Here is a 24,450-nt window from a genome sequence, read left to right as displayed (position 1 = left end):
GTCATCTAGTGGTTATCCAGGACTACCACTGGGAGGCTTGAAACAAGTTGATTAAGGAGTGGGCAAGGATCGTTACTGGCTTTTGCCCAATTAATCACATTGTGTAAGTAATGAAAGTAAGGAACTATAATTCGTGAAGTTAAACATTTCTTGTCAGTTGTCAGTTCTCTAACCCTCACGGTTTTTGAGCTACTATTAAAAAGAACGAAAATTGCCAGAAGAAGTAGCTAATGAGTTTGCTTGGAACTATGACAGCAACCACAAATATTTTAATATTCTTAAAACACAATACAATAAAAATGTCAAGCGATGACGGCTTTACGGTTTCTTACCAGTGCTGAGGCAAATCGTCAGAGAGGCAGCGCTCTGCCCTGGGAGCAGCGTGACCGTAGCGGCTCGCAGATGTTGAGTGCTCCTTTATATAATTATATGTAAGAAACCGTAAAGTCGTCATCGCTTGACATTTTTGTAAAGTTTGGGTGCAAACCCTAAGCGAGGGGTCTGTGGACCAGGAAAGAGGAAGTAAGTTGCTCCCCATTTTTTCCGGTCCAGCATTAAGTTGATCATTCTCACAAAAAAAATACTATACAATAGTCCCAAATTCCTAAAGCTATTTAAGCCTTAAGATTTTAAGAATATTTTTGACAAACATTTGCGCTTGGCATGGATTTTCTAACTTCTAAATCGATCAACTGGCTTAAGCGGTCACCAGATGTAAAATAAAAAATTCAATTTCCTTTAAACCAATGAGTTTTTTATTATTCGCCGAATATGTATTTCAGCAGCCACTTGCTGCCTTCTTCAGTGGACTAAAGAAAATTTTTTATTATTGAACATGAATTCAGTCAATGCAAACGAGCCAAGCCCAATACGCAATACCATCTAGAACAGACTTTATATTTTTTCAGCTCGGAATCAATCATCAATCCATCTTCAAAGAAAGTGTTTTTCGGGAGGAAAGTTGGGGGGGTTCTGCTCATTTGGAAAAACACCAAAATTCATAAACTTTCGTGCTTTCCCGACTTCTTCGATGTAAAAAAATTAAAATTAAAAATTAAAATTCGTTGGATACATTTTAAGATATATATATATATATAGTTCAAAAAGCCCACGGACCCTCTTCCCGCCCAACCGGACCGAGGGGCGACCAACCTAAGGATGGGCTGAAGGCAACATCCAAAGGCCCGCATCACAGCGATGATGCGTTTTAACGCAAAGTGTGTGCGACCATGCGAAAATGTATTACTATCATACATCCCGATTGTCGCAAACACTTCAGCCAATGACGCGGAGGTTCTACACTACAGAGACATGGATCTTATATTGTAGACAGTGCGGATCAAGACCGAAACCCATTAGGTCAGATTGTTACCGGGCAGGACTCTTCGGACTATAGCACAGGTTGCAAGGATAACCGCTTTTTGCATCTCCATGTATAGTCCAGCCCTAAGATCGAGCGTTTTCAGCGCTTTATGTAAGTTCTGCGGGACTAATCCCGTCGCTGAAATTATTACTGGGACTACTTGGATCTTTTGTAGTCTCCAAGTCTGCTTCATATCGTCTGCCAAGGGGCCGTAGTTCCGGATTTTTTCGTGCTGTTTTCCAACAGTGTTCCGGTCCAACGGTACGGCTACATCGATAATAAAGCACGTTTGTTCTTCCTTCAGAAGCAGAATTAGATCGGGTCTGTTATGATTAGCACTGTGGTCGGTGGCAATGGTGTGATCCCACAGTAGTTTGACCCGATCATTTTCCAAGATTCTCTGCGGAGTATACTTATAGTAAGGATGGTAGGTTGCCACTAAGTTATACTTCAACGCAAGGTTTTGATGGAGAATCTTGTAGACGGAGTTATGACGATTGGTGTACTCGGTACCGCTCAACATCCTGCACGCAGATGTTATGTGCTGAATGGTCTCCTCTTCATAGTTGCATAACCTACAACTGGAGTTGGTGATTGAGGAGTCGTGAAAAATATACCGTTTATAATTTTTTGTTGGGAGCGAAGCATCTTGAATTGAAGTTAGGAATGCTTCGGTCTCATAGAAAAGTACACCATTTGTCAACCATTTGTTGGAGGCTTCGATGTCAATGCCTGACAACAACAAATTTTTTATATGACCTCCGTGAATGGGTTTCTCTTTCCACATGTCGATCTTCTGTTGGACTGAAGTAACATTCGACATGGGATCCCATTCTCTGCTTCTCAAGTTCAAAGGAGATAATTTATTATCTGCCATGACGGTAGCCTGATGTATTTGGCTAGAGGATTGTTTCTCATAGAAAAACTCACGAAGAGAATGCACTTGATTGTAGTGCAACGTTTTTAAATCAAGTACCCCCCTTCCTCCCTGATGATGTGGGATAGTGATCCTAAATTTTTCGGCAGCTCTATTGTGCATATTGTTGTTTGCAAGAACTACCCTTACCCGTCTATTGACAGATTCTAAATCAGTATTACTCCACTGTATCACACCGAAAGTGTATAGAAGGACGGGAATGCGAAGGTGTTGATTGCCATGATTTTATTTTTCCCGTACAGCTCAGTTTTAAGGGCAAGATCCAGACGCCGCTCAAATTTGTTGCTTCCAATATGCCGAGGTATTTGTAGACGTCGTCCGAATCCATGCCCTCAATTCGGATGTTATTTTGGCTGTATCCTTCGTTGTCGGTGTGTTTTCCCCGAACAATTGTTTTTTTGCGACATTTCTCCAAACCCAACTGCATGCCGATATCCCTGCTGAACTGGATGGTGATGTCCAGCAAGGAGCGAAGTTGGTTCTCGTCTTAGGCATACAATTTGATGTCGTCAATGTACATTAAATGGCTTAATGTACATTTCGACAATATGCCATGCTTGACTTGGAACCCGTATTTGCTTTCATGCAAAAGATGGGATAGCGGATTCAATGCCAAACAAAACCACAGTGGGCTTAGAGAGTCGCCTTGGAAAATGCCACGCCTGATTGGTATCTCTCCTGATGTTTGCGAAGATACCGATAGCTTCGTGCTCCAATTCTTCATTACTGTTCTCAGTAGAAGAACGACATTCGGGTTGATTTTTTACAAGCGTAACACTTGTAGTAACCACGAATGTGATATGGAGTCAAAGGCTGATTTATAATCGATGTAGGCTGTCGAGATGTTTCGTTTTTGGTGGACAGCCTGCTTTACAGCTACCGTATCGATTATAAGCTGTTCTTTGCAGCCTCGGGAGCCTTTTGCGCATCCTTTTTACTCCTCAGCTATCAATTTATGAACATCAAGATGTTTTGAGATGTTCGCGCACAGAACTGAAGTGAAGACTTTGTAGATGGTAGGAAGACAAGTAATTGGTCGACATTTTGAAGGGCAAGAGGCACCCTGTTCCTTGGGGATGAGGAAAGTTATCCCCTTGGTGAAAAATGGTGGAACTAAATCAGGATCGGCAATCATCTGATTAAATTGATTTGCCAATATCCTGTGAGTGCCGCTTCAGCCAGAAGTTGTGAATTTTGTCAACTCCTGGCGCCTTCCAGTTACCTGCCTTGTCAAGTGCTGCTTTAACGTCGACTTCAGTTACGTCAGGCATGGTCATTTCGGGAAGGGCCTCGCATGAACGCATAAGGTGTGGGAGCCACGCTGCTTCTAAATTGCAACGGCTGGATTCGCTCCAAACACTTCTCCAGAAGTCTTCTTCCTGATCCAGATTGACGTTACTTTCCCTATCTGAGCTGGTGAGATTTTTGTAGAATCCCCGTTGGTTCTGGAAGAACAAGGTGTTGTCTGTCCTTCGCTGAAAGCTTTTCTGATACCTACGGATGCGATTGGAGCATACCGCAAGTTTCTGCTTCAGCACCTCGAGGATTTCTTCGATTGGCATATCATTGGACAGATGGTAGTTTCCAATGATGTTCGCAACGCATCTGTGCACTCTTGGTGATGGATTTCCAAGGAGTGCTTGCGTCACACGACCAATCTCCTTTCTCAACTTTTCGACTCTTTTGTTGAGTCGAAACACCCAGAACGGTAAAGTCCTTCTGCGCATACCTCTGTTATTCGCTCTAAGATGTTGGTTATGGAGACGAATAACCGTGGCAGCTGTAACGTAGATCAGGCTGTGAACCTCTGTAGCAGTAATCTCGCTAGCCAAACGATCAGCCAAAATTCTGTCAACGGCAGCAATGATGTTAGTAGTTGCCGAAGTAAACTTCAGTTTTGGGATCTTTGGCCTGGCGTCTGGGAGAATCTCAGCATACTCTGTGAATGCGACCTGGAATGCGGTCAAAGCCTCATTATAAATTGGGTTGACATCCCCAGTTACTAAGCTTCTCCTGATTACTGGATTCATGGAGTGCCTTACAGGTGGAGTACTTGTGTTACTCCTTTGATTAGTCCGGTAATTTGATGACTCCGGCCCGAGCTCAAGTGAAACCTCTTGGAAGATTTGTTGCCTAGTTGGTAAGGCAACTCGGTTGTAATTCACTATCACCCGGTACTGGTTGACGACGTTCTGTTCCGGAACATGACTTAGCTCCGGAAATCGGGTTATGAACGCGTCATGTAGTCGATGTCTGTACCCTGATGGATTCCGTTCCAAATCCGTGACACGGTAATAGGCGCGGACGATAAATTCGTTGAGTTGGTTCGTCCAAACCATACGACGCCTAGGTCTCCCGTCCCTGGTGGTTGACGGCATAACCGCCAAAACATCCAAGGGCGAAGAGCCGCTCTGATGTTGTTGAACGACCCTTAACCGTGTTGGGTACTGTCTTCGTGTCCCTGGGGTCCCATTAAGAGAATTTAAATTGTTTTCCCCAATTTTATTCCTACGAGTATTGGGGAAGCAGTCAACCCTGCAACAGAGCTCCAATGTTGCAATGCCCCCCCATGGTTACCTCCAAAGGTAGGGAAGGTATTTGGAGGGGAGCCGCTGAAATACAGTGTAACGTCACTGCAATTCATCCGATAGGTGCGTCAATCTCTTCACCCCGGATTACGGATTTGTTAAGGAGGTTTACTCCCCCTGAACGGGAAGAATCGGTAAGGGAGGACGAACACAAAGGGAAACGTTCTGCTTGTCCGCGGCTACTTATTTACAAGATTAACTTGCGATATTCGTAGCTGACCCGGTGGGTCATGTCATTATCCGCAACCCATGACACGCGCCTGGTCGCATGCAGCTCTGCGTTTGCAACTCAGGTGAGGATAAATATATATATATAATATATATATATAGATCCTAATTTTTAACATACAATCTTGGAATAAAACATGTTGAAAATTCATCGAATGCTTCAACAATATTCAGTATAAATCCACTATTTATCAAAAATAGTGCCTGTTTTATTTTTTATGATATGAATGTGATTCAAAATTATTTGAAAATAGGCAATTACACTGATATTCATTAATGGGGCAAAACATGCTCAGAAAGAAAATTTAAGAAGGCTGAACAAAATGATTATGAAAATCGTTGGTGCAGAACGAGGAAACGTGCTGAGCGACCGATGAAGACATCAGAATCTAAAGATCGATATATGTTGTAGCTTTTTGAAAAAAATCGTCAGAAATCCCTTCCGAAAATAGAATAGAAGTGAACAATACATGGACAAAACAAATTTCAGCAGCTACAGTTGCAAGAGACGCATTGTTGTGTTTCCAGAAGGCGCAAAGGCTGCACGTCAGGGCAAATCGCAGTTAATTTTAAAAAAAAATATTCTATATTCATTGGTAATATATTATTATTAACTTATTAACCAAGTACCGATATGGAAAGTATTTTGAGACCTAGATACCATGTGGATGGACCATCATATTTTTTTCAGGTATTTGAGTTGAGTGGTTTCTGAGAACGGGTCCTTGAAGTAACTGACCAATTTCGGAGCCCGCGCTCCTCCCCTTTGAAATGAATGTCAAAACTAATATCGGTGTCAGAGTACTAATCGAGACCTTTCATTTGATACCCGACACGACTATACCCCCCCTTAAACTCAACGTGGAACTATGTTATTCAATACATGAAATGGGTAACACCTTTCTACCAAATTTTGTATGAATAGGAGTAACCATTTGTAAGACAATAGGTGTCACAGACGGATGGACGGGCAGACAAACAGACAGACAGTAAACCGGTTTTAATAAGATTTTGTTTTTCACAAAACCTTAAAAAGCAGCTCCCAATATGTCAAAATATGGCTTCAGTTCGAAGTCGAAGAACTGGTCAAAATAGACGGCATCATACGCAAAGAATAATTCTCAAAACGAAAATGCTGTAATTGTTCGTAGCATTCTCCAGCGAAGCGCCATTCCATCGAGAATTACTTTGAAGGACTACTAAACTCTACTTTGATAAGATTTCTTTTAATCTCTCACAACTAAATCTACAAACGGATTTTTAACGTGGTGCATGGTGTTTGTGGGGATGGGGACCAACTGGTGGTATTGAGGACCAGCATGAATAATATAACATGGGGATTTGGGCAAATTTTCTTAGTGTTCAACACAGGTTCAATGGAGGCTTAGGTAATTCCTGGCGGATCCTAATAATTGATGATATATTTAGTTCATTTAAAAAATATATCAAAGTTTGGTATGAGATTTAAATCTATAGTCGCAAATTAGAATCAAAATTCCTGTACAAAAAAATTTCATTGTAGAATTTAATTTTTGAAGTTTATTGACATCTTTCGCGAAAACCATAAATCTTCAATTTTTTTTTGATAATTATAATAAAGCAGTTAATTAAATTGCAAACTAAGTGATGGACCATTAAATACATATCATTATGAAATAAATTATCATCTGAGCAAACAAAAGTAAAATGGCTAAGCTAATCCATCAAACATTGCCCGATTCGTTATAATTACTGTGATTGCTTCTCTAACCGTAACCGTTTTCTTGGCGCTTCACATGAAAATTATATAATTTATTTAACCGAATGCATTTCTGTTTTATTTATCATATTCAAGAAGCAGGAAAAATTCGAACGCATTGTTCCGTGATAGTGAAAATGTACATTATGGTGTTCAATGAAGTTTATGTATGTATGTTCACATAAGCAGAAGGTAACCGAATGTGCAAAAATTGTTAGTAATTAATGCAAATTTACAATGGTTTATAGTACATATTGCCACCTACTATATCAAGATGCTATGGTTTTGGGTTTTAAGATTATGGTAGAAGTTAGTAGAGCTGAGCATTTCGTTGAGGTGAAAATGATACAGTTGAAGTGAATTAGAAAGTCTTTTGGTAAAGTTTGCATCCCATTGGGGATTTGATCATTTTAATCCATTTATTACCTGCAGATACCTTCAATACTTGCATATATTGTGCTGCTTCCATGATTATATACGTTTATATTATCTCTATGTAGAAAATATTTGTTGACTCCATAACACTTATATAATATTCTGGTCACTAGTCTAGATAAAGAAGGGGGGTTTGGAACAATATCCTCAGTAATATTAAAGTAAAATTGCTAATATGTATCATGAATCAGTCCGAAGCCTCGTTCAATCTGAGCAATGCAAACATTTCCTGTAACTATCGTGTGCCGTTAGAAAATCACCCTCGCCAGAGATGAACGAGGCTTTGCTATCTAATTTTGCGTTAGTCCAAGTGCTCCTTTAAACTCAGATTGGCATCGATCGTTACCCCCAGGCATTTAATTATCGATTTTGAGACGACTTCGTAGTCACCAACCCAGATATTAGAGGTATTGTTTGTCGTTCCACCTGTTGTCACAGTGTACTCTTTCGGCCCGTCCTTCTTTCCATACCAAAGAAGTCTTCCTACCAACGTAGCACTACAATAACTTCGATAAGATTCATAGATTGCAGGTACCCCTACATTCGATTATCGCATTGTTTGTGACAAATGCTGAATTTGCATCAATCTTATTTACCAATGTAGTTGAGCGCCTTCCTAAATGCCGAATACTTGTTTCAACTGCAACGTGCCGGTCATCCACAACCCTTTTCTTCCTGCACAACATGCATTCTAAGTTTCCGGTGGAATCCTTGATAAGGTGACTCTCTTCCTCGTACCTTCTGCACTTTTTTGATTTACCGTGCTGACTGGTGCATGCTGGGGCAAAGTGGCGAAATCAGCATATCTGGAGAAAGAGATGTGTGTGTGATCCAGCCTATCTTTACTTTGTCCGCAGTAATGAATTTAACCGCTGTTTCCGTTGGTAAACTAATAATAGCGGTCTCGGTACCTCTGTCCGCCCTTCTGATCCTTTTTTATGGCACCCTGCCCAATATCGCTAAGATTGAATTGCTTTTTCATTTCATTTTCGGGTCGATCCGGACTGCTTTCATTGGTGAAGAGGACTTTCTCTTCTTCTCATCTTCCTGGAATCCCAACAACGCACTGGCACTGTCCCAATTTCGTTTGATCGCACTCTTGCTTTCGCTTCCCTCGTGACCGTGCCACTTGATGATTGGTGGTTTTTTTGCTCCAGTGCCCTACTATAAGAAAATTTATTGTCCCTTATCAAAGCCTGGATGTTTTGATAGATATAACGCCTCTCTTCAATTATCTGACATAGTTCATTTATACGTTCCCCAAGTAAAATAAATGCTGTTCTGGCTATTCCCTTTTACTCTCGTGTTTTGCATCAAAAGTGATTACTTCGACTCGGGCACTATACGCGTTCCTTTCTCAATCCCGCGACGAATTTCGACTTTTTAAGGACATTATTGTTTCCGGTGGTGACCTCCTTTGGAGCTTTTACCAAAAGGATCCAGTACAAACATGCCTATGCATCATGAATTTTGCTAGAAGGTCAGATAACAGGCAATATTAGTTGAACGATATGAGACATTTGCGTTAGGTAATTTTTCAGAATCAAAAGGATTTATGGGCACACAGCTTATGGATTTTACGCAGAAAAGCACGTGCCTACACAGTGCCATTTCTGACAGCTACCGAAATCACCTGATTTGAACGCCTGCGGTTTTTTCTGTTCAATCAATTTAAAAACCACTACGCAAAAAGCATTTCAGGATCCAGGTAGTCACTATGATGGATGTATTGTATGAAACCTCGAGTACTAACATTCCAAACACAAATACTTTTCGCTTTTTCAAGCGACAAATATCAATTGAGAAAAAGCGAATTCCAGATACCGTCAACAATTTCTTATCGAATGTTCCAAAAGATGGAACCGGTAAACACCAGAGTTGATTGAAGAGAAAATTCGGACGTTGTATATTGGTCTTGGGCTAGCAAAAAATTAGCACGGGTATATTCAAATAGTATTGAGAAAGAAGCGCCATGCAATTCCTCTCACATCCCATAAGGTGCAAGTGTTATCTGCACGACCCCAATGTGAAGTGAGGGATCATTATCAATTAGATCTACTAGTAACTAGATCGATTTCACTACTGGTTCATATTGATAATAATCAGCTGTCTTTTACCGTTTTGACTTCGTCATGGAAATGTCGATCTATGTACAGGCTCTTTTGAGATGCTGTAAGGTCCTTAATAGTAGTAGCATTTTCTAGCAGATTTTTTAGTATGCTGTGATCTTTATTACTGTAATTCTAGAAAAAACTTAAAGAGGTTTCCAGTAAATTTTCAAGATATAAGAATATATTATTAGTAACTTTTAATGAATAGATATGGGCATGGCAGCATCATAATTTTTTAGTTTTTTGAGAATGGCCCAAAATTTAAGTGACCTCTTTCTACTCCTCCTCCCCTCCCCCCACTTTTCCAGTGATGTCAAAATTACTTCGGGAAGTACTAATCGAGACCGTCCATTTAATACCCATTAATACGACTTTGAGACCGTTGACAATTTCTCCTATCTAGGGTCGAAAATCACAACCGATAACAGCTACGATGATGAAATCCGCGCACGGTTGTTGTCAGCCAACAGAGCCTATTTCAGTTTACAAAAACTGTTCCTCTCGAAACGTCTCACCATAGGGTCAAAGCTCTTACTATACAAGACTATGATCTTGCCAGTCCTCATGTATTCCTCGGAAACTTGGGTTCTTAGCAAGAAAAATTGCGATTTCTTGGCCGCGTTCGAGAGAAGAATCCACTGAAGAATTTTTGACCCCCTACATGAGAATGGACGATTCCGTAACCTACACAGTGACGAAATCTATGAGCGATATCATGACCGTCCAGTTGTGGATAAAATCCGGCTCAATAAGTTACGATGGTCGCAGTATCCGTATGGATGAGGATGATCCAGCCCGGAAAGTATATAAGGGCAATATCTATGGTAGAAAAAGAAGACGAGGCAGACCCTGCCTAAAATGGAGCGATGGTGTAGGTCAGGACGCCAGACAACTTTTAGGGATATCGAATTGGAGGACCTCGGCGCAAAACCGGGATGTCTGGAGTTCCTTGTTAAGGCAGGCCTAGACCGGATACCGGTTGTTGCGCCGTTGATGATGATGATGACTATATTCAATGTTGAACGATATCATCATCAATTTTAACCTTTCCGTCGCATTTCGCGGCAATAGGTATTAACGTTTCTGAGAGAGCACCCTTGACAGATAGACAGTGTTTTCCTAAAAATAGGGACTAACGGTTTCATCCAGGGCAGAGGCAACTTATCAGACGCTGCCTGTCCAGTCGAACATCAAGCGGATGTAGAATTAGGATCCCTCACTATCCTAAACAATAATTTAGCTTTAACCTATCTTAAGCTCAACCTATTGCCGGTTTCACTTGGATATAATTCGCATCCTTGAGGTGTTTTTGCGAATATATAAAGGAGCGTTTCCCATCTATTGCCACTTACGATCATGCTGCTCTCAGGGCAGAGGTGAGGCAGCGTCTGATGAGTTTCTTCTGCCCTGAATGAAACCGTTAGTCCCTATTTTTAAATGCTTGGGTGCCACGCCCCAAACGAAGGATCCGTGGACCAAAAAACGTGAGAGTAAATTGCTCTCCATTTGGTCCGGTCCAACACCAAGTGGGTGTGAACTTAGTATCCCTCACTATCCTAAACAATAGTGTTTTCCTGTTATCCAGTTTTTGAAGACAGCCTTAGCCAATGCTATCGATACTCCAATTGCTGGTTCCGGTCTTGCCATGGGGAAGATTGAACCCTCTTTTGATAAAGCATCCGAGATTTCATTTTTCTCCACAGCATAGTGACCAGGTACCCAGAGTAGTGTCACCATATTAAATCTGGAGATAGAATTCTGACAGTTTCTGCATTCCTGAACGATTTTCGAGGTGATCAAAGGACTACTCAACGCCATCAAGGCAGTCTGAATATCATTGCAGATTGTGATCCGCCTGCCCTCCAATCGCTCGCCAATCACCCAGTCTGCCGCCCTTAGGATCGCATATACTTCGGCTTGAGAAACCATTGCATATTGCCTCGAAGAAAAGTCCACTTCTCATTTTTATTCGAAAGGTAGATTCCAGCTCCAGAGTCTTGCTCTATTTTTGAGCCATTGGTGTAAAAGACTTCCATATATCACGACTCGCATTTCTCTGCGACTTCCCAGTTTTCTTTACGTCTCAAAGTAACTTCATATCTTCTACCAAACAGATGTGTGGGGACCCGAGAATCAGAAGGCATTGTAAGAACTGGATTCGATACTCCCAGTAACTCTTCACGTCCGTTCTTTCCTCATAGATCTAATCGAATTAGTCTATAAGCTGTTCTGAATGCAAAGTGAGTAATGCATTTAGAGTTGCGGCGATGTCGTGCTCATGGCACTGGTAATACCCGGACATACAGTTCTTTGCAGTGCGGCTAGTTTACGATAAAAACCTGCTTGTCTCACCTTAACCCGCCAAACTACATATGCATAAGCGAACATCGACCTAATGATAGCAACGTATATCCACATTACCATATGAGACCTGAGTCCTCATGTCGAGGCAAAGGTCCGTCTCCACAGTAAAGTCCATCCAGTTTTCTCCTTTTTGTAAATATACCATTGCGGTTTGTGATCAACGGCACGTTGTATATTTTTACACACCGTTCCGAGATCACGATCAATAGCAAGCAACCTCGTCATCAGCATAGCCTTGAGCGTTTATTGACAAATTTTGTAGTTCGCATAGTAGTGAGTCAATTAGCGCACTCCACAGAGGTGGCGATAGCACACCTCCTTGAAAAATGAAGAGCAGACTCACAGGACTTTCAACGCTGATAAGGATGTTAGTTTTCATTAAGTGGGTGTGACCTGAGCGCGTTCTCATGAATGGGACGCTCAAATAGTCTCTCTAAACCTTTCAGCAAGAATAAAGTCGAGCTGATCTGCCTGAAGTTCTTTGAGTTAGAATAGTTATCTTTCCTAGGCTTCAGTATGAAGACTACCTTAATCTTCTGCCAAGAGCCTAAGTGCGCTCTAAGTGCTTTATACCTTCCTTTAGCATTGCTGGATAGATGCCATCCATACCAGGTGCTTTGAAGTGTTCAAAAGACGGTATGGCAGCTCTCACATTTTCATCGCTAACAGCCGCTTTCGCAGTGTTCCACTTCACCTTCCAACACTTGTGTGTTAAAGGGGTTGCAAGCCCGATAAACAGGCAGACAGTGAACAAATTTTATTGAGGTTCTCTTTTTAAAAACCTTAAGAACAACAATAAATGAGAAAATGGTTTTATAAAGCCTCAATGCTCAAATCTCTAAAAGTGGAATACGTATATATCAGCCTTGGTCCATTTCTTTATATTTTAAGGTTCAGTTAGGTTTTATTATTCATTACAAAAAATTTCAGTAGTAATTATTTCATATAATTTGATGCTCGCCTAACTGGTCTATTCAGTGTGGAAAACATAAAAGTTGCGCACTCGAAAGTTACTCTAAATCAAAATGTGTTTCCACTATGATCCGCAAAATCCTGGTGTGAGGTGTTTCAGAACGGAGAGACTCGGAATGGGAACAAGCAGATGTCATCAGCGTAGCCGAAAGGGAATAGTAATGGCAACAGAATACACTCAAATGTGTCAAATGTGACTCAGATGATAGCTAACACTTTCTCCGAAATTTCCTCCTGCCCAAAGCATTCCAGATACACTCCTTGTCGATGCTGTCAAAAGTCTACTTCAAATCAAAGAAAACTAGGTGAAGCTAAACTCCGCACAGTATTGCAAAATGATTGATGATTGGGTATCGATGCTGTCAGTGCGAGGATCGAGCGCTGAATCCAGCTTGCTTTTATAATAATAATAATCGCTGGCGCAACAATCCAATTGGACCAGGGCCTTGAAGTGTGTTAGAGCACTTCATTCAAGACCGTAACGGTACACTACAGGATTACAGTACCCTATAGGAGGCAATGTTGTCAGCATTGCGCTCGCCCTAGATTATTATCTTGATTTGACTCAGGTGCTCATTTACAGCTTAGTCGACTGGTATCCGACGTCAAATCATGATACAAATTCCACTGCCCCCAGTGGGATTTGAACCGTCACTTTCCGTACGACGCAATGGCGGAATATCTACCTTTTCTTTCAAGCCCGAGAGTTAGGGTTCAAGAATCTGCTCAAATTTCGAAATTTTACTGCTATTGAAATTTTACTATTGCTGCAATAACGCCTTGGATAAGGACTGATTTCACGGTTACGATTGAGATGGTAGGAATCCGGAGAGTACTTTTCCCCATACATGCAAATGGGGAGTGTAAAATTTGTTATCATCAAATATAGTCATGTGGGGTATCAAATTAAAGGTCTCGATTAGTACTTTTCCAAGCCGGTCTTAGTTTTGACATTTGTTGGAAAGGTAGGGAGTGCGGGGGGTTAAAAGTGATCATTTCTTTATGGGGGCCATTCTCAGAAACTACCAAACCGAAAAATCAGAAGGCTGCCACTATATGGTGCCTGCGCTCCGAAATACCTTCCATACCGATATCTCTTCAAATAAAGTTAATATTAGTACATTACTATTATTTTTAGTAATTTGCTGCAAAGCCCCCTTAAGTTCATCCTAGCACCACGAAATTTTGCAATGATGTAGGCTATAATGTAGAGCATGATCTTACCAGTTTGGTGGAAATCGCACTATTACTAGCAAAGATATAATACGTCAAAGCTGTTACTCTTTGAAAATTGAAGACTATGAATACCAAAATCACCCGAAAGTGGATACTCTCATTTAATATATGGATATATTACGTGCTACGTACTAAGAAATACACAACATCTTTCGTACCTGAAGCGTCCAGCTTTCGGTTTCCCAACTTGTTTGTACTGTTGAAGATGCCGTTCAAATAACTACAAACTCCCCGGGATATATATTAGCAAAAAACAGATTGCTCATTTCTTAGAAATTAGTTCATGTTGCCAGGAGAACTTGTTCCGCAAAGAAGCTCAACTTTTATTGTCGGAACTGATTCTGGCTTCACAAATCCAAAATTGGTTGAACGAAGACACCTAATTGAATTAATGGAGCAGCTTCAGCTGGCTAAATCACAAATGTTCAGTGATTTTCTCGCCCCAATGTTTATTCGAATCAAACTTTATTTTGAAGTTCTGTAAATTCCTTAGTATGGAAACCTTCTCTCCGAATCCATTTCATCATTCTAACCAAAAACCTAAGGGTGCACAATCACCTCCGATCAGAAGAAGATGACTGTGAAAAATACCCTCAAAAGAGGCAGAACCTCTTACAACACCCTTGACCGGTATACCAGCTTAAAGTTATTAACCTGAATAAATTTTGTGAAAAGAAATGACACATTACAGGTGAGGACCTCATTTTATTATATTTTAGGCGCCTAGATCAGATGGTTTTTTTAGATACCACTAAAGCCAAACCTAACATTGGCAAATACATAAACGTTTGAATATCTTTTCATTTCAACTCTTCCATATTATCAGGCTTATTATCACCTTTGTTACTTCCTTTCTATGAATTTACCGTGCTCATATCCATGCGACTAGTCAGCGTAATTGCTTTGTCACAGTTTCGGATGTAAATATTGTTCGTTTTCGCCAAATTATATTCAGGAAACTTAATGATTCTACTGGTGAAAATATTGTTTGGGTACATGCTAGCAGCGTCTATGGGACGAAGCTGTTCAATCTGAAGTCAAGGTTAAAATGGCAATCAACTCAGATTTTACAATGGTTCGTTCGGTTAAACGTATCCAACCGTTTGCTTATTTACCTATTACACATTCACATGTATGCAAAATAGTTTATATAAAGGAAACACGCAAATATGTAAGTACAAAATTAAACCGTCGCATATATGCATACATCCATCTTTCTGCAGTTTTAAAACGACATAATCTACTGACTTAATTACTGGTTTATCTATAATGGGTGATCATAACCGCAGAAAACTGTAAAGTTTAAAGACTTCTGATTTGCAAAAGGTGCAGGTTTCGGGTTAATTTTGTTCGACTTAACAGTTATTCTTACGAATCCCAGTCCCCGGGAATGTGTTTGATTTCCAACGACACCATAAATTCCTTAAACTGAGTAATTTTACTTAGCACACTTGTGAGTTACGATTTGAGAAATTTTAAATTTGTTTTTAGTGCTGTTGCGGTGAAGTTACAGAAATTCTGGAAAAGATTATGTTCACTGGATAATCTTCTTTCTTCTTTTCTACAATTGTCCATCAACATTTTTAATTAAGAGATTAAGAGAATGTAAATGTAGTCACATTTTGGCATTTTTTTCAATCTTGCGATGGAGAAAATACTTAATTTGAGTCCCTTAATCCACTCCTAGAGAGTTTATTATTATATACAGTGTAATCCTGATGATTCGTGACGTCAAGAGGCTGACGATTTGGTAAGAAATGTCGGGATTACCAATTGTCGGGAGTGCAAAACAAAGAAAATTAACTCTGCGACCGACAAATACGAATTATCGGGATTCCACTGTATTACATAATTTATTTCCCCACAGTTAAGACAAGTATCCTTTTATTCGCCACAAAAGCTGTATTGATTTCTATGACTAATTGTTTCTAAACGAAAATAGAATTAGTGCTTGGAATTTCAGTGAATTCTACTTTCAAATGGGTTTCCTTACCCAGCAACGTCCAACGTTTAAAATGATAAAATGGTAAAAAATGGCATTAAAGTTAGTAGAACATAGCCAGAAACCTCTTCCACTTCGCTATCATAAATACTTTGAGACCTCTTCGTATGACTCAACGGTCGGGCGAGTAACTTTTTTGGTCTCATGCGAAATGCGGTTTTTTAAATCCTATTCTATCATGGAAGATATGGACCACCTTTTCAGTAAAAAAATATTTTTTTGACCTCCACTGACTACTTAAAAGTCATCATCAACGGCGCAACAATCGGTATCCGATCTAGACCTGCCTTGATAAGAAACTCCAGATCCCGGTTTCGTGCCGAGGCCCACCAATTCGATATCTCTAAAATCTGTCTGGAGTCCAAGCCTACGCCATTGCTCCACCTCAGGCAGGGCCTGCCCCGTCTTCTTTTTCTACCGTAGATATTGCTCTTATAGACCTACTTCCATATGGATTAAGTGACCCGCATAACGTAACCTATTGAGAGGGATTTTATCCACAACCTGGTTCGCTCATAGGTTTCGTTGTTATGTAGGCTACCGAAATGTCCATCCTCATGTAGGAGGCCGAAAATTTTCGGAGGGATCTTCTCTGGAACGCGGCCAAGAATTCGCAGTTTTTCGTGTTAAGTACCCAAGTCTCCGAGGAATACATGAGGACTGGCAAGATCATAGTCTTGTACAGTAAGAACTTTGTCCTTATGGTGAAGCGTTTCAAGCGAAACAGTTTTTGTAAGCAGAAATAGGCTCTGTTGGCTGCCAACAATCGTGCGCGGATTTCATCGTCATAGCTGTTATCAGTTGTGATTTTCGACCTTAGATAGACAAAATTATCAACGGTCTCAAAGTTGTAGTCTTCTATCTTTATTCTTTTCGTTTGACCAGTGCGATTTGATGTTGTTGGTTGGTTGTCTTGCCTTCATTGATGTGTAGCCCAAGATCTCTCACCAATCGACGTCTGCTCGATCTGGATGAAGGTAGACTGTACATCTCCGGTTGTTCTTCCCATTATGTCGATATTGTCAGCATAGGCCAGTAGTTGGTTGGACTTAAAGAGGATCGTGCCTCTTGCATTTACCTCAGCATCACGGATCACTTTCTTCAGGGCCAGGTTAAAGAGGACGCATGATAGGGCATCCCCTTGTTTTAGACCGTTGTTGATGTTGAATGGTGCTTTTATCTGGCCTCCCACATTGGTCAGGGTTAGCCTAGTCAGCCTTATCAATTTCGTCGGGATACTGAATTACCTCATGGTCGTGCACAGTTTTACCCTGGTCATACGCGGCCTTGAAGTCGATTTTACATCGCTTGCCGCAGAGAGAAAATCTGATTTGCTGCTGATTTGCCTGGAGTGAAACCTCTTTGATATCAGCCAGTGATGTTCTGGGCGTATGGGGCTATCCGACTTAGTAGGACAGCGGAGAATATCTTATAGATGGTATTCAGCAACGTGATACCTTTATAATTGCTACACTGCTGATAATGCCTCTTTGCCAGTCATTAGGCATTGATTCGCGGTTCCACACCTTAAGCATAAGTTGATGAATCAGTGGAGTTGGTCGCCTCCATATTAAACCAGCTCGGTTGTAATTCCATCGGCTTCTGGCGATTTCTGATTTTTAAGCCGATGAATTGCACGGACTGTTTCTTCTATGGTGGTGGCAGTATCTGTCCGTCGTCTTCAGTTGGCGGGACCTCCAACTCGCCGACATTTTGGTTATTGAGCAGTTCATCAAAATACTCAACCCATCGCTCCAATATGCCCATTCTGTCGGAAGAAAATTGAAAAAATCGTTATGACAAAATTATTTGTTTAAACAATAAAAATAAAATCAAATGCATGAACAATTTTGGGTAAACAGTTTTAGCACATCAAATGAAATCCCAGAAGCGCGTAAGTATTTATTAATTCCCACAGTTTGTCGAAGGCAAAAGCCATGGTGACTCCATTATTGAAACACAGAAATCTGCCGTTTCTGCAGTGCAGAAGGCTTCGCTGCATCTTAACTATGAACAAAGTCGGTACGGAAGTCCCACAATCAAGAGGCAATATGGCACGCCTCAATTCCACCAAAACGCACTTAACATAAATATATAAAAAAAAAATTAGTGTAAATTTAATAATTTTTTGCCTTTTGTGCGATCTAAGGATCTCAGTTAAGGGAAAAATTCCACTAGGGAGGTTTAAGGGGAGGAACTCGCATTTTTTGATTTTTTCAAGTGGCAGCTTGATTGGGGGATCGCAAATTAAGTTAAAACAGCGTCAGTGGTAATGAGAAGTTGATACTCGCATCGTTTCAAAAAATAGAAAATGAAACGTGTTTTTCAGGATCCTTCAAAGTCACATTTCGATCGTTTTCAAGCTGATATTGTCTTAATGCATTTTGCGCCATGTATGTCGCTTTGGCAACAGCTATCAGCTTCTTCGAAATGCCTCTTCTGCTTACAGCACTCTTGAAAAGTAGGAGGGAGAGTGAGATCTAAACTCCGTATACTGGCTGATTTACAATGATGCGAAGGACGTTAATGTGGTCAGTATCGGAGAATCCAGAGCAGAATGAAAGGATCCAACCAACCTGTCCTCTGTCGACTAAGCTTTTGAGATTTTCTTTGATGCATGCTAAAACCATTTTATATATTTTCTTTGTGGCTGCAGGAAGCTATTGCTTCAATATATGTACATACGAGTGTCAACCTCAACGAGTGGGTTAGATCATCAATGCTATTGTTTACCATACAAAAAATATACCTGCTTGCACAAAGATTGGGTGAATCTTGCATTACGTCAGTGCACTGGTAAACATCATCTTAGATTTTTAAGGAAACTGTAAAGTATAAGAATACCATACTGGCAATTATCCATCCGCTTCTCTAGTCTGTTGTTTTATTGAACTTCTGGGTAGTCTCAGCATTAGACAACGAGGTTCTTGAAGGCCTTCGCTTCATACGAGCTCTTGGGAAGTTGAGAAAAATATTTGTTTGTTTTATTGAAAACCACATATACTGTATTGCAGGAAACAACTGTGCCCTTCGTCAGTGTGCTTTTTTCTTTTTACTTCTCAGAAGGTAATTTTTTAACTGTCTTTCACAGCCAAAGATTATCATCTGTAACGATAGGACCCTTCAGTTCCCGATGGACCACCGAGTTATTGACGAAATATGGTCAAAGGGTAGTATAGGTCCCAGGGCGAAACGTGGATTGGTACCCACGATGGAGCATAAAACCTAGAAAATGCCTGCTGAACTAACACCAACAGCTCTACTACCAAACCCTATTTCCACCTCTACGTGGTGACCGCTGGGAGCTCTTTCTTAGCGAAACGACAACGGAATAACGATTTGTGCATTTTCTCATGGAATGTGCGCTCCCTGTACAGAGATGGACCTGCCAAGGAGCTAGTCGATACCCTGTCCCAATATAGGGCTGATGTAACAGCGTTGCAAGAGATCCGTTGGACAGGGAGAAGAGTCGCTGTACTCGGAGTAGGTTTCTTAATCAGCTGGCTTTAAAAACATGAGCGAACCGCTATGCACTCTGCGCTTGCGAGGTAAATTTAGAAATATAAGCCGCATTAACGTTAACGGCCCTATCGAGGAGTCTCCAGAGTCGGAGAAGAATACCTTCTACGAACCCTCGAAGCCTGTCCCAGATATAATATCAAAATCATACTTGGGGATTTTAACAGCCAAGTAGGGACGAAGCCCGTATTCAGGCGATACGTTGGCTCCCATAGCTGACATCAAAATACTGTGGATTATTCAATTAGTTGTGTCACACGAAATGGTTTTTGGAAGTACTTGGTTTGCGCGGAAAACGGTCCACAAACAAACGTGTGCCTCTCCAGACGGGACCACTTTCAACCAAATTGACCACGTGATGATCGAACGCCGCCACCTCTCAGCCTTGATGAATATCAGAACATATAGGGAGGCCAATGTAGACTCGGATCACTATCTCGTTGGCATGATGCTCCGAGCCCAGAATCCCCTCTGACAATCAGGTGAGAGTTAACACTGAAGCCATCCGCAACACTGCCCTCCGCAACACCTGTAGGAGGGAAATTTATACCGCAATAACCGCAGTCAATAGAGATCCTAGATATGAAGCATCAACAAATGATCTTCACAATCACCTGAAGAACGTTATCATAAATACGGCCGCAAACATACTTGGCTCCAGCCGCAACAAGAGTCGGTACGGTTGGTTTGACGATGAATGTAAGTTAACAACGGAACGGGAGAATACTACATACCGAGTGATGCATTCTCAAAGCACGCGGGCACACGCGGAGACTTATCACGAACTCCGGCGAGACGAGAAGCAACTTCATAGACGGAAAAAGGAAGCCTTGGAAAACCAACAGGTCTGTAAACTTCAGAGAGCAACCACACCAGGTGCACAAGTTTTACCAATAACTCAGCAGGATGAAGCCTTACACACCTTGATGCTCATTCTGCCGGGAAAAAGAGGGAAATCTGATTTCCGACAGAATGGACATATTGGGGTAATGGAATGAGTAGTTTGATGAACTACTGAATAACCAGAACATCGGCGAGTTAGAGGACCCACCAACTGAGACCACCAAATATAGAGAAAATAGTCCGTGCAATTCATCGGCTTAAAAATCATAAGTCGCCAGCAGCCAATGGAATTAGTTAAATATGGAGGCGAACAATTACACCAAGTGGTTTATCAACTTATACCCAAGGTGTGGACCAGTGAATCAATGCCCGACGTTTGGCAAAGAGGCATTATCTGTCCCATACATAAAAACGGAGATATCACGCAGTTCAGCAATTTTAGAGGTATCACGTTGCTGAGTACCATCTATAAGCAGGCGGCGCGAGATCTTCGGCTGCTCATCAATTAAGGTAAGACAAAATATATAGTGGCAACGTCACACCAAAAACCAACCAACTAACAACATCAAACCGCATTGATCAAACGGGAAGAATAAAGATAGGAGACTACAACTTTGAGACCGTTGATAATTTCGCCTATCTGCGAAAATTACAACTGATAACAGCTACGACGATGAAATCCGCGCACGGTTGTTGGCAGCCAACAGAGCCTATTTCAGCTTACAAAAACTGTTCCACTCAAAACATCTCACCATAGGGTCAAAGCTCTTTCTGTACAAGACAATGATCTTGCCAGTCCTCATATATTCCTAGGAGACTTGGGTTCTTAGCAAAAAGAGTTTCTTGTGAACTATTGGCCGCGTTCGAGAAAAAACCCTCCGAAGAATTTTTGACCTCCTACCTCCTGAGGATGGACGATTCCGTAGTCTACGTAGCCGAAATCTATGAGCGATACCAGGATCATCTGGTTGTGGATAAAATCCGGCTCAATAGGTTACGGTGGGCGGGTCACTTAATCCGTATGGATGAGGATGATCCAGCCCGGAAAGTCCATAAGGGCAATATCTAAGATACAAAAAGAAGATGAGGCAGCCTCTGCCTGAGATGGACCGATGGCGTAGGCCAGGGCGTTACGGAGCTTTTAGGAATATCGAATTGGTAGACTTCGGCGCAAAACCGGGAGTCTGGAGTTCCTTATTAAGGCAGGCCTAGACCGGATACCGGCCGCGCCGTTAATGATGATGATTTCGCCAATTCTTATTTTACAACTTTCAATTAGTATCGTCAGCAAAGATAGATGTAAGTAATTGTCTATTTGTGAATCTAACATTCTATCAAAATTATAATATGTAGAGCGTCAAGCACTCTATCTTCTGGGACTCCTGCTGGGTATGTCGGCCTAATTTGCCATCTAAAATTAAGTTAATTCATTGAAATGTTGATCACGTTTTGATCAATTTTATTTCGCTACAGGATTGATTGGCCTGCCCCTTGACTTTCGGAAGTCAACTGATTTTCTACTGTATTCGTATGTCCTGCAATCATGGTAGGAACTATTGACCTAATACTGTGTGGTGAAGATTTTGCAATGAAACATAAATTCTCGAAGCTTTAAAGCCATCAAGGATACATAGGGTTTGATATTGTCAGGATAGAATACAGTACCAAAGAATTCCTAGATAAAAAAATGAGAATTTTTACGGCAATAGTTCTATTACAAAACGCCTGCCTTTTCTTCTTAGTCAAAATGGTTTTCTTTGTTTATATAGGAGAATAGACTGGTCTTTACTCTCGGTCATTTGATCCGTTGATCCTTTTGTGTCAATCCGGAATACAAAGGAGAGAAAAACTAATCTTGGTAATTGTGAATTCCTCATCTGCTTCGGGGTTTGTCAGAAGGCCTCCGGCTCTTTCGTTTGCAAGTTTTCATACCTTTAGCATTTGACTACATGCCCAATTTTATTAATGCAACACGTGTGGCCGATGTAGAAGATATAGAATAGGCTGAAACTTGGGGTGAAGTTTTGGTAGAATAAAAAAGCTACCTGGAGATCCTCGGTACTAAACGAAACTGCTATACGATTTCTAAAAATGGCTCCTAAAAAAATAAAGGTATTCGTCAATAGTTATCAAAAAAGTTTTGGCAAGATAATCCAATCAAGTCGAATAATGAATCAGAAGTTATGTAAAGACTCATAAAAAGATCTGATAGCAATTCGAACTGGAAGACCGAAGTGGCTCCAATTGGACACAACCTGCGAAGCCTAGCGAGCAATATAGGATGCTAGGCTGAAAACTGCTAACCACAGGAGATAAGAAATGTGAGTAGACGACGAGTCGGAAAAGAACGGTGTTGAAAAAGTTGAAAATGAGTGGCAAAGATTGGGTAAAAATCGGCGCAATAACGCAGGAGAGGTTCCGATGAATAGACTTCGTGTAGGAAGAAGAATTTATTTAACTTTTCAAAATGGTTTATATGCAAACAATGCATCCAATGGTGTAGTGAGGGCTATCAATAATTGTGTTTTATTTTCCATTTTAGGGTTCTACTTCCAAATGGTTTAATAAGTGACGAGAGTGTAATGTTTCTGTCTCTTCAAGACATGCTTTTTTCTTTAAACTTGCTAACATGATTTATTCCAACGCGTTTCATGGGCGTTAAATAAAAATAGAAGTTAATAATTGAAATTACCTTATTACCCACAATTCAAAGTCACTCACCTCCATGATTAACAGAGACGCAAAACACACTCAATTCGAACATTCGGAAAATTTTACGCACCGGAGATGCTATAATAGTACTGGATGCTTTCAATGACCTGCGCTATTAAATTTTCACGCTTGAAAAACTTTCCAGACTTGAATGAATATCACTGTTAAAATCATTTTTCATATTTCATGCATATTATTTTTCAAATTCCTCCCAAAAAGCTATGCAATCGGTAACATGAGAGCGTGAAAAGTGAAAGCTCTATCGAAAAAGGGAAGATGAAAAATGAATTTTTGAATAAATTATGGTTAAGATTTAGGTTACATAAAATTTGATCAGTTGTAATGAGGTTCGTTAACTTCACATAATACTTTCAAAAACGATTTCTTTGTGTTTTAATCATGTCTCTGCTCTAGATTAAGATGACATAATTGATACCGCGGCTTAGGTGTCAGAGAAAGAAGATTATTTCACTTTTGTGAAATAAACTCCTATTTGGCCGCATTTACAAGAAAAACTGTTATCTATAGCAAGCAACTTTTTCCATTCTTTCCAGATATCCGAGAATCAAATATATAATCAACTAGAAGACCATGAAAAAATTCTATTGTTCGGAAAACGAAACCATAGTAAGTACTACAGCTCTAAACTAATATTTTATCATTTTACATTGTCACAAATACACACGAAAGTAAAAGGAACTTAGAGAACTGTAACTGGTATACAAGAATTATTCTTTATAAAACTACAGCTAAATCCGCTATTTAAATCAAATATAAGTGCATTATCCGAATAGAAAGTTCAATAACGCTACAAACCCCATTGACCCCGGAAAGAACGTTTTCCTTTTTATACAGAAAAGTATTAAGCAATTTTGTGATGAAACTGTCTGGAAGGCAAAAACAATAACAGCAATTGTATTAACTCACGATTTTTCCTATCGGTTTAAATAACACAAATCCACGATATGCAGAGAAATCTCTAATAACATTTTATAATATTGTTGCAGAGCCTGACGTGGCCTTAGTACATGTGGATCGTATCGAAAATAATCGACAAAGACGATCAACGGATAATTTCGTCACGATTAAATTACAAGGTAAGATATTCATGTTTATTGGGTTTTCTACATTCCCACGCTGAATCGGTGGCGAGTCTAAAAGAAAGTGATGCATCCATTATTCATTACTAGTTATATGGAAAAAGGGAATTACTAATCAAAGTTTTGTCTTTATTGGTAGAACAAACATTTAAATATTTAGTTTTTGTATATCGTTGGTTGCTGAACAAAATAGGCAGCCAGATACCTATAAATACCTTTCGGTGACTCCTGCCTAGAAATAACTACAACTCGTGCCTTTGCATTGCAGCCCAAAGCAAGCATGGTATGGTATTCTCTTTTAT

General features: G+C 40.4%; 1 protein-coding gene across 1 annotated transcript in view; it reads left to right on the top strand.

The window, feature by feature from the left end:
- The window catches only part of LOC119660755 (A disintegrin and metalloproteinase with thrombospondin motifs adt-1), a 64,501-nt gene that overhangs the window by 4,526 nt on the left and 35,525 nt on the right, over window positions 1-24,450 (top strand). Inside the window, 2 exon segments of the mRNA XM_038069520.1 lie at window positions 23,603-23,675; window positions 24,056-24,145. Of these exon segments, the coding sequence (XP_037925448.1) occupies window positions 23,603-23,675; window positions 24,056-24,145 (163 nt within the window).

The sequence above is a fragment of the Hermetia illucens genome, chromosome 1 (genome assembly GCF_905115235.1).
Source record: "Hermetia illucens chromosome 1, iHerIll2.2.curated.20191125, whole genome shotgun sequence".
NCBI lineage: Eukaryota > Metazoa > Arthropoda > Insecta > Diptera > Stratiomyidae > Hermetia > Hermetia illucens.
The sequence above is the reverse complement of the archived record's forward strand: the minus strand, read 5'-3'. Positions and strand labels throughout refer to the sequence as shown.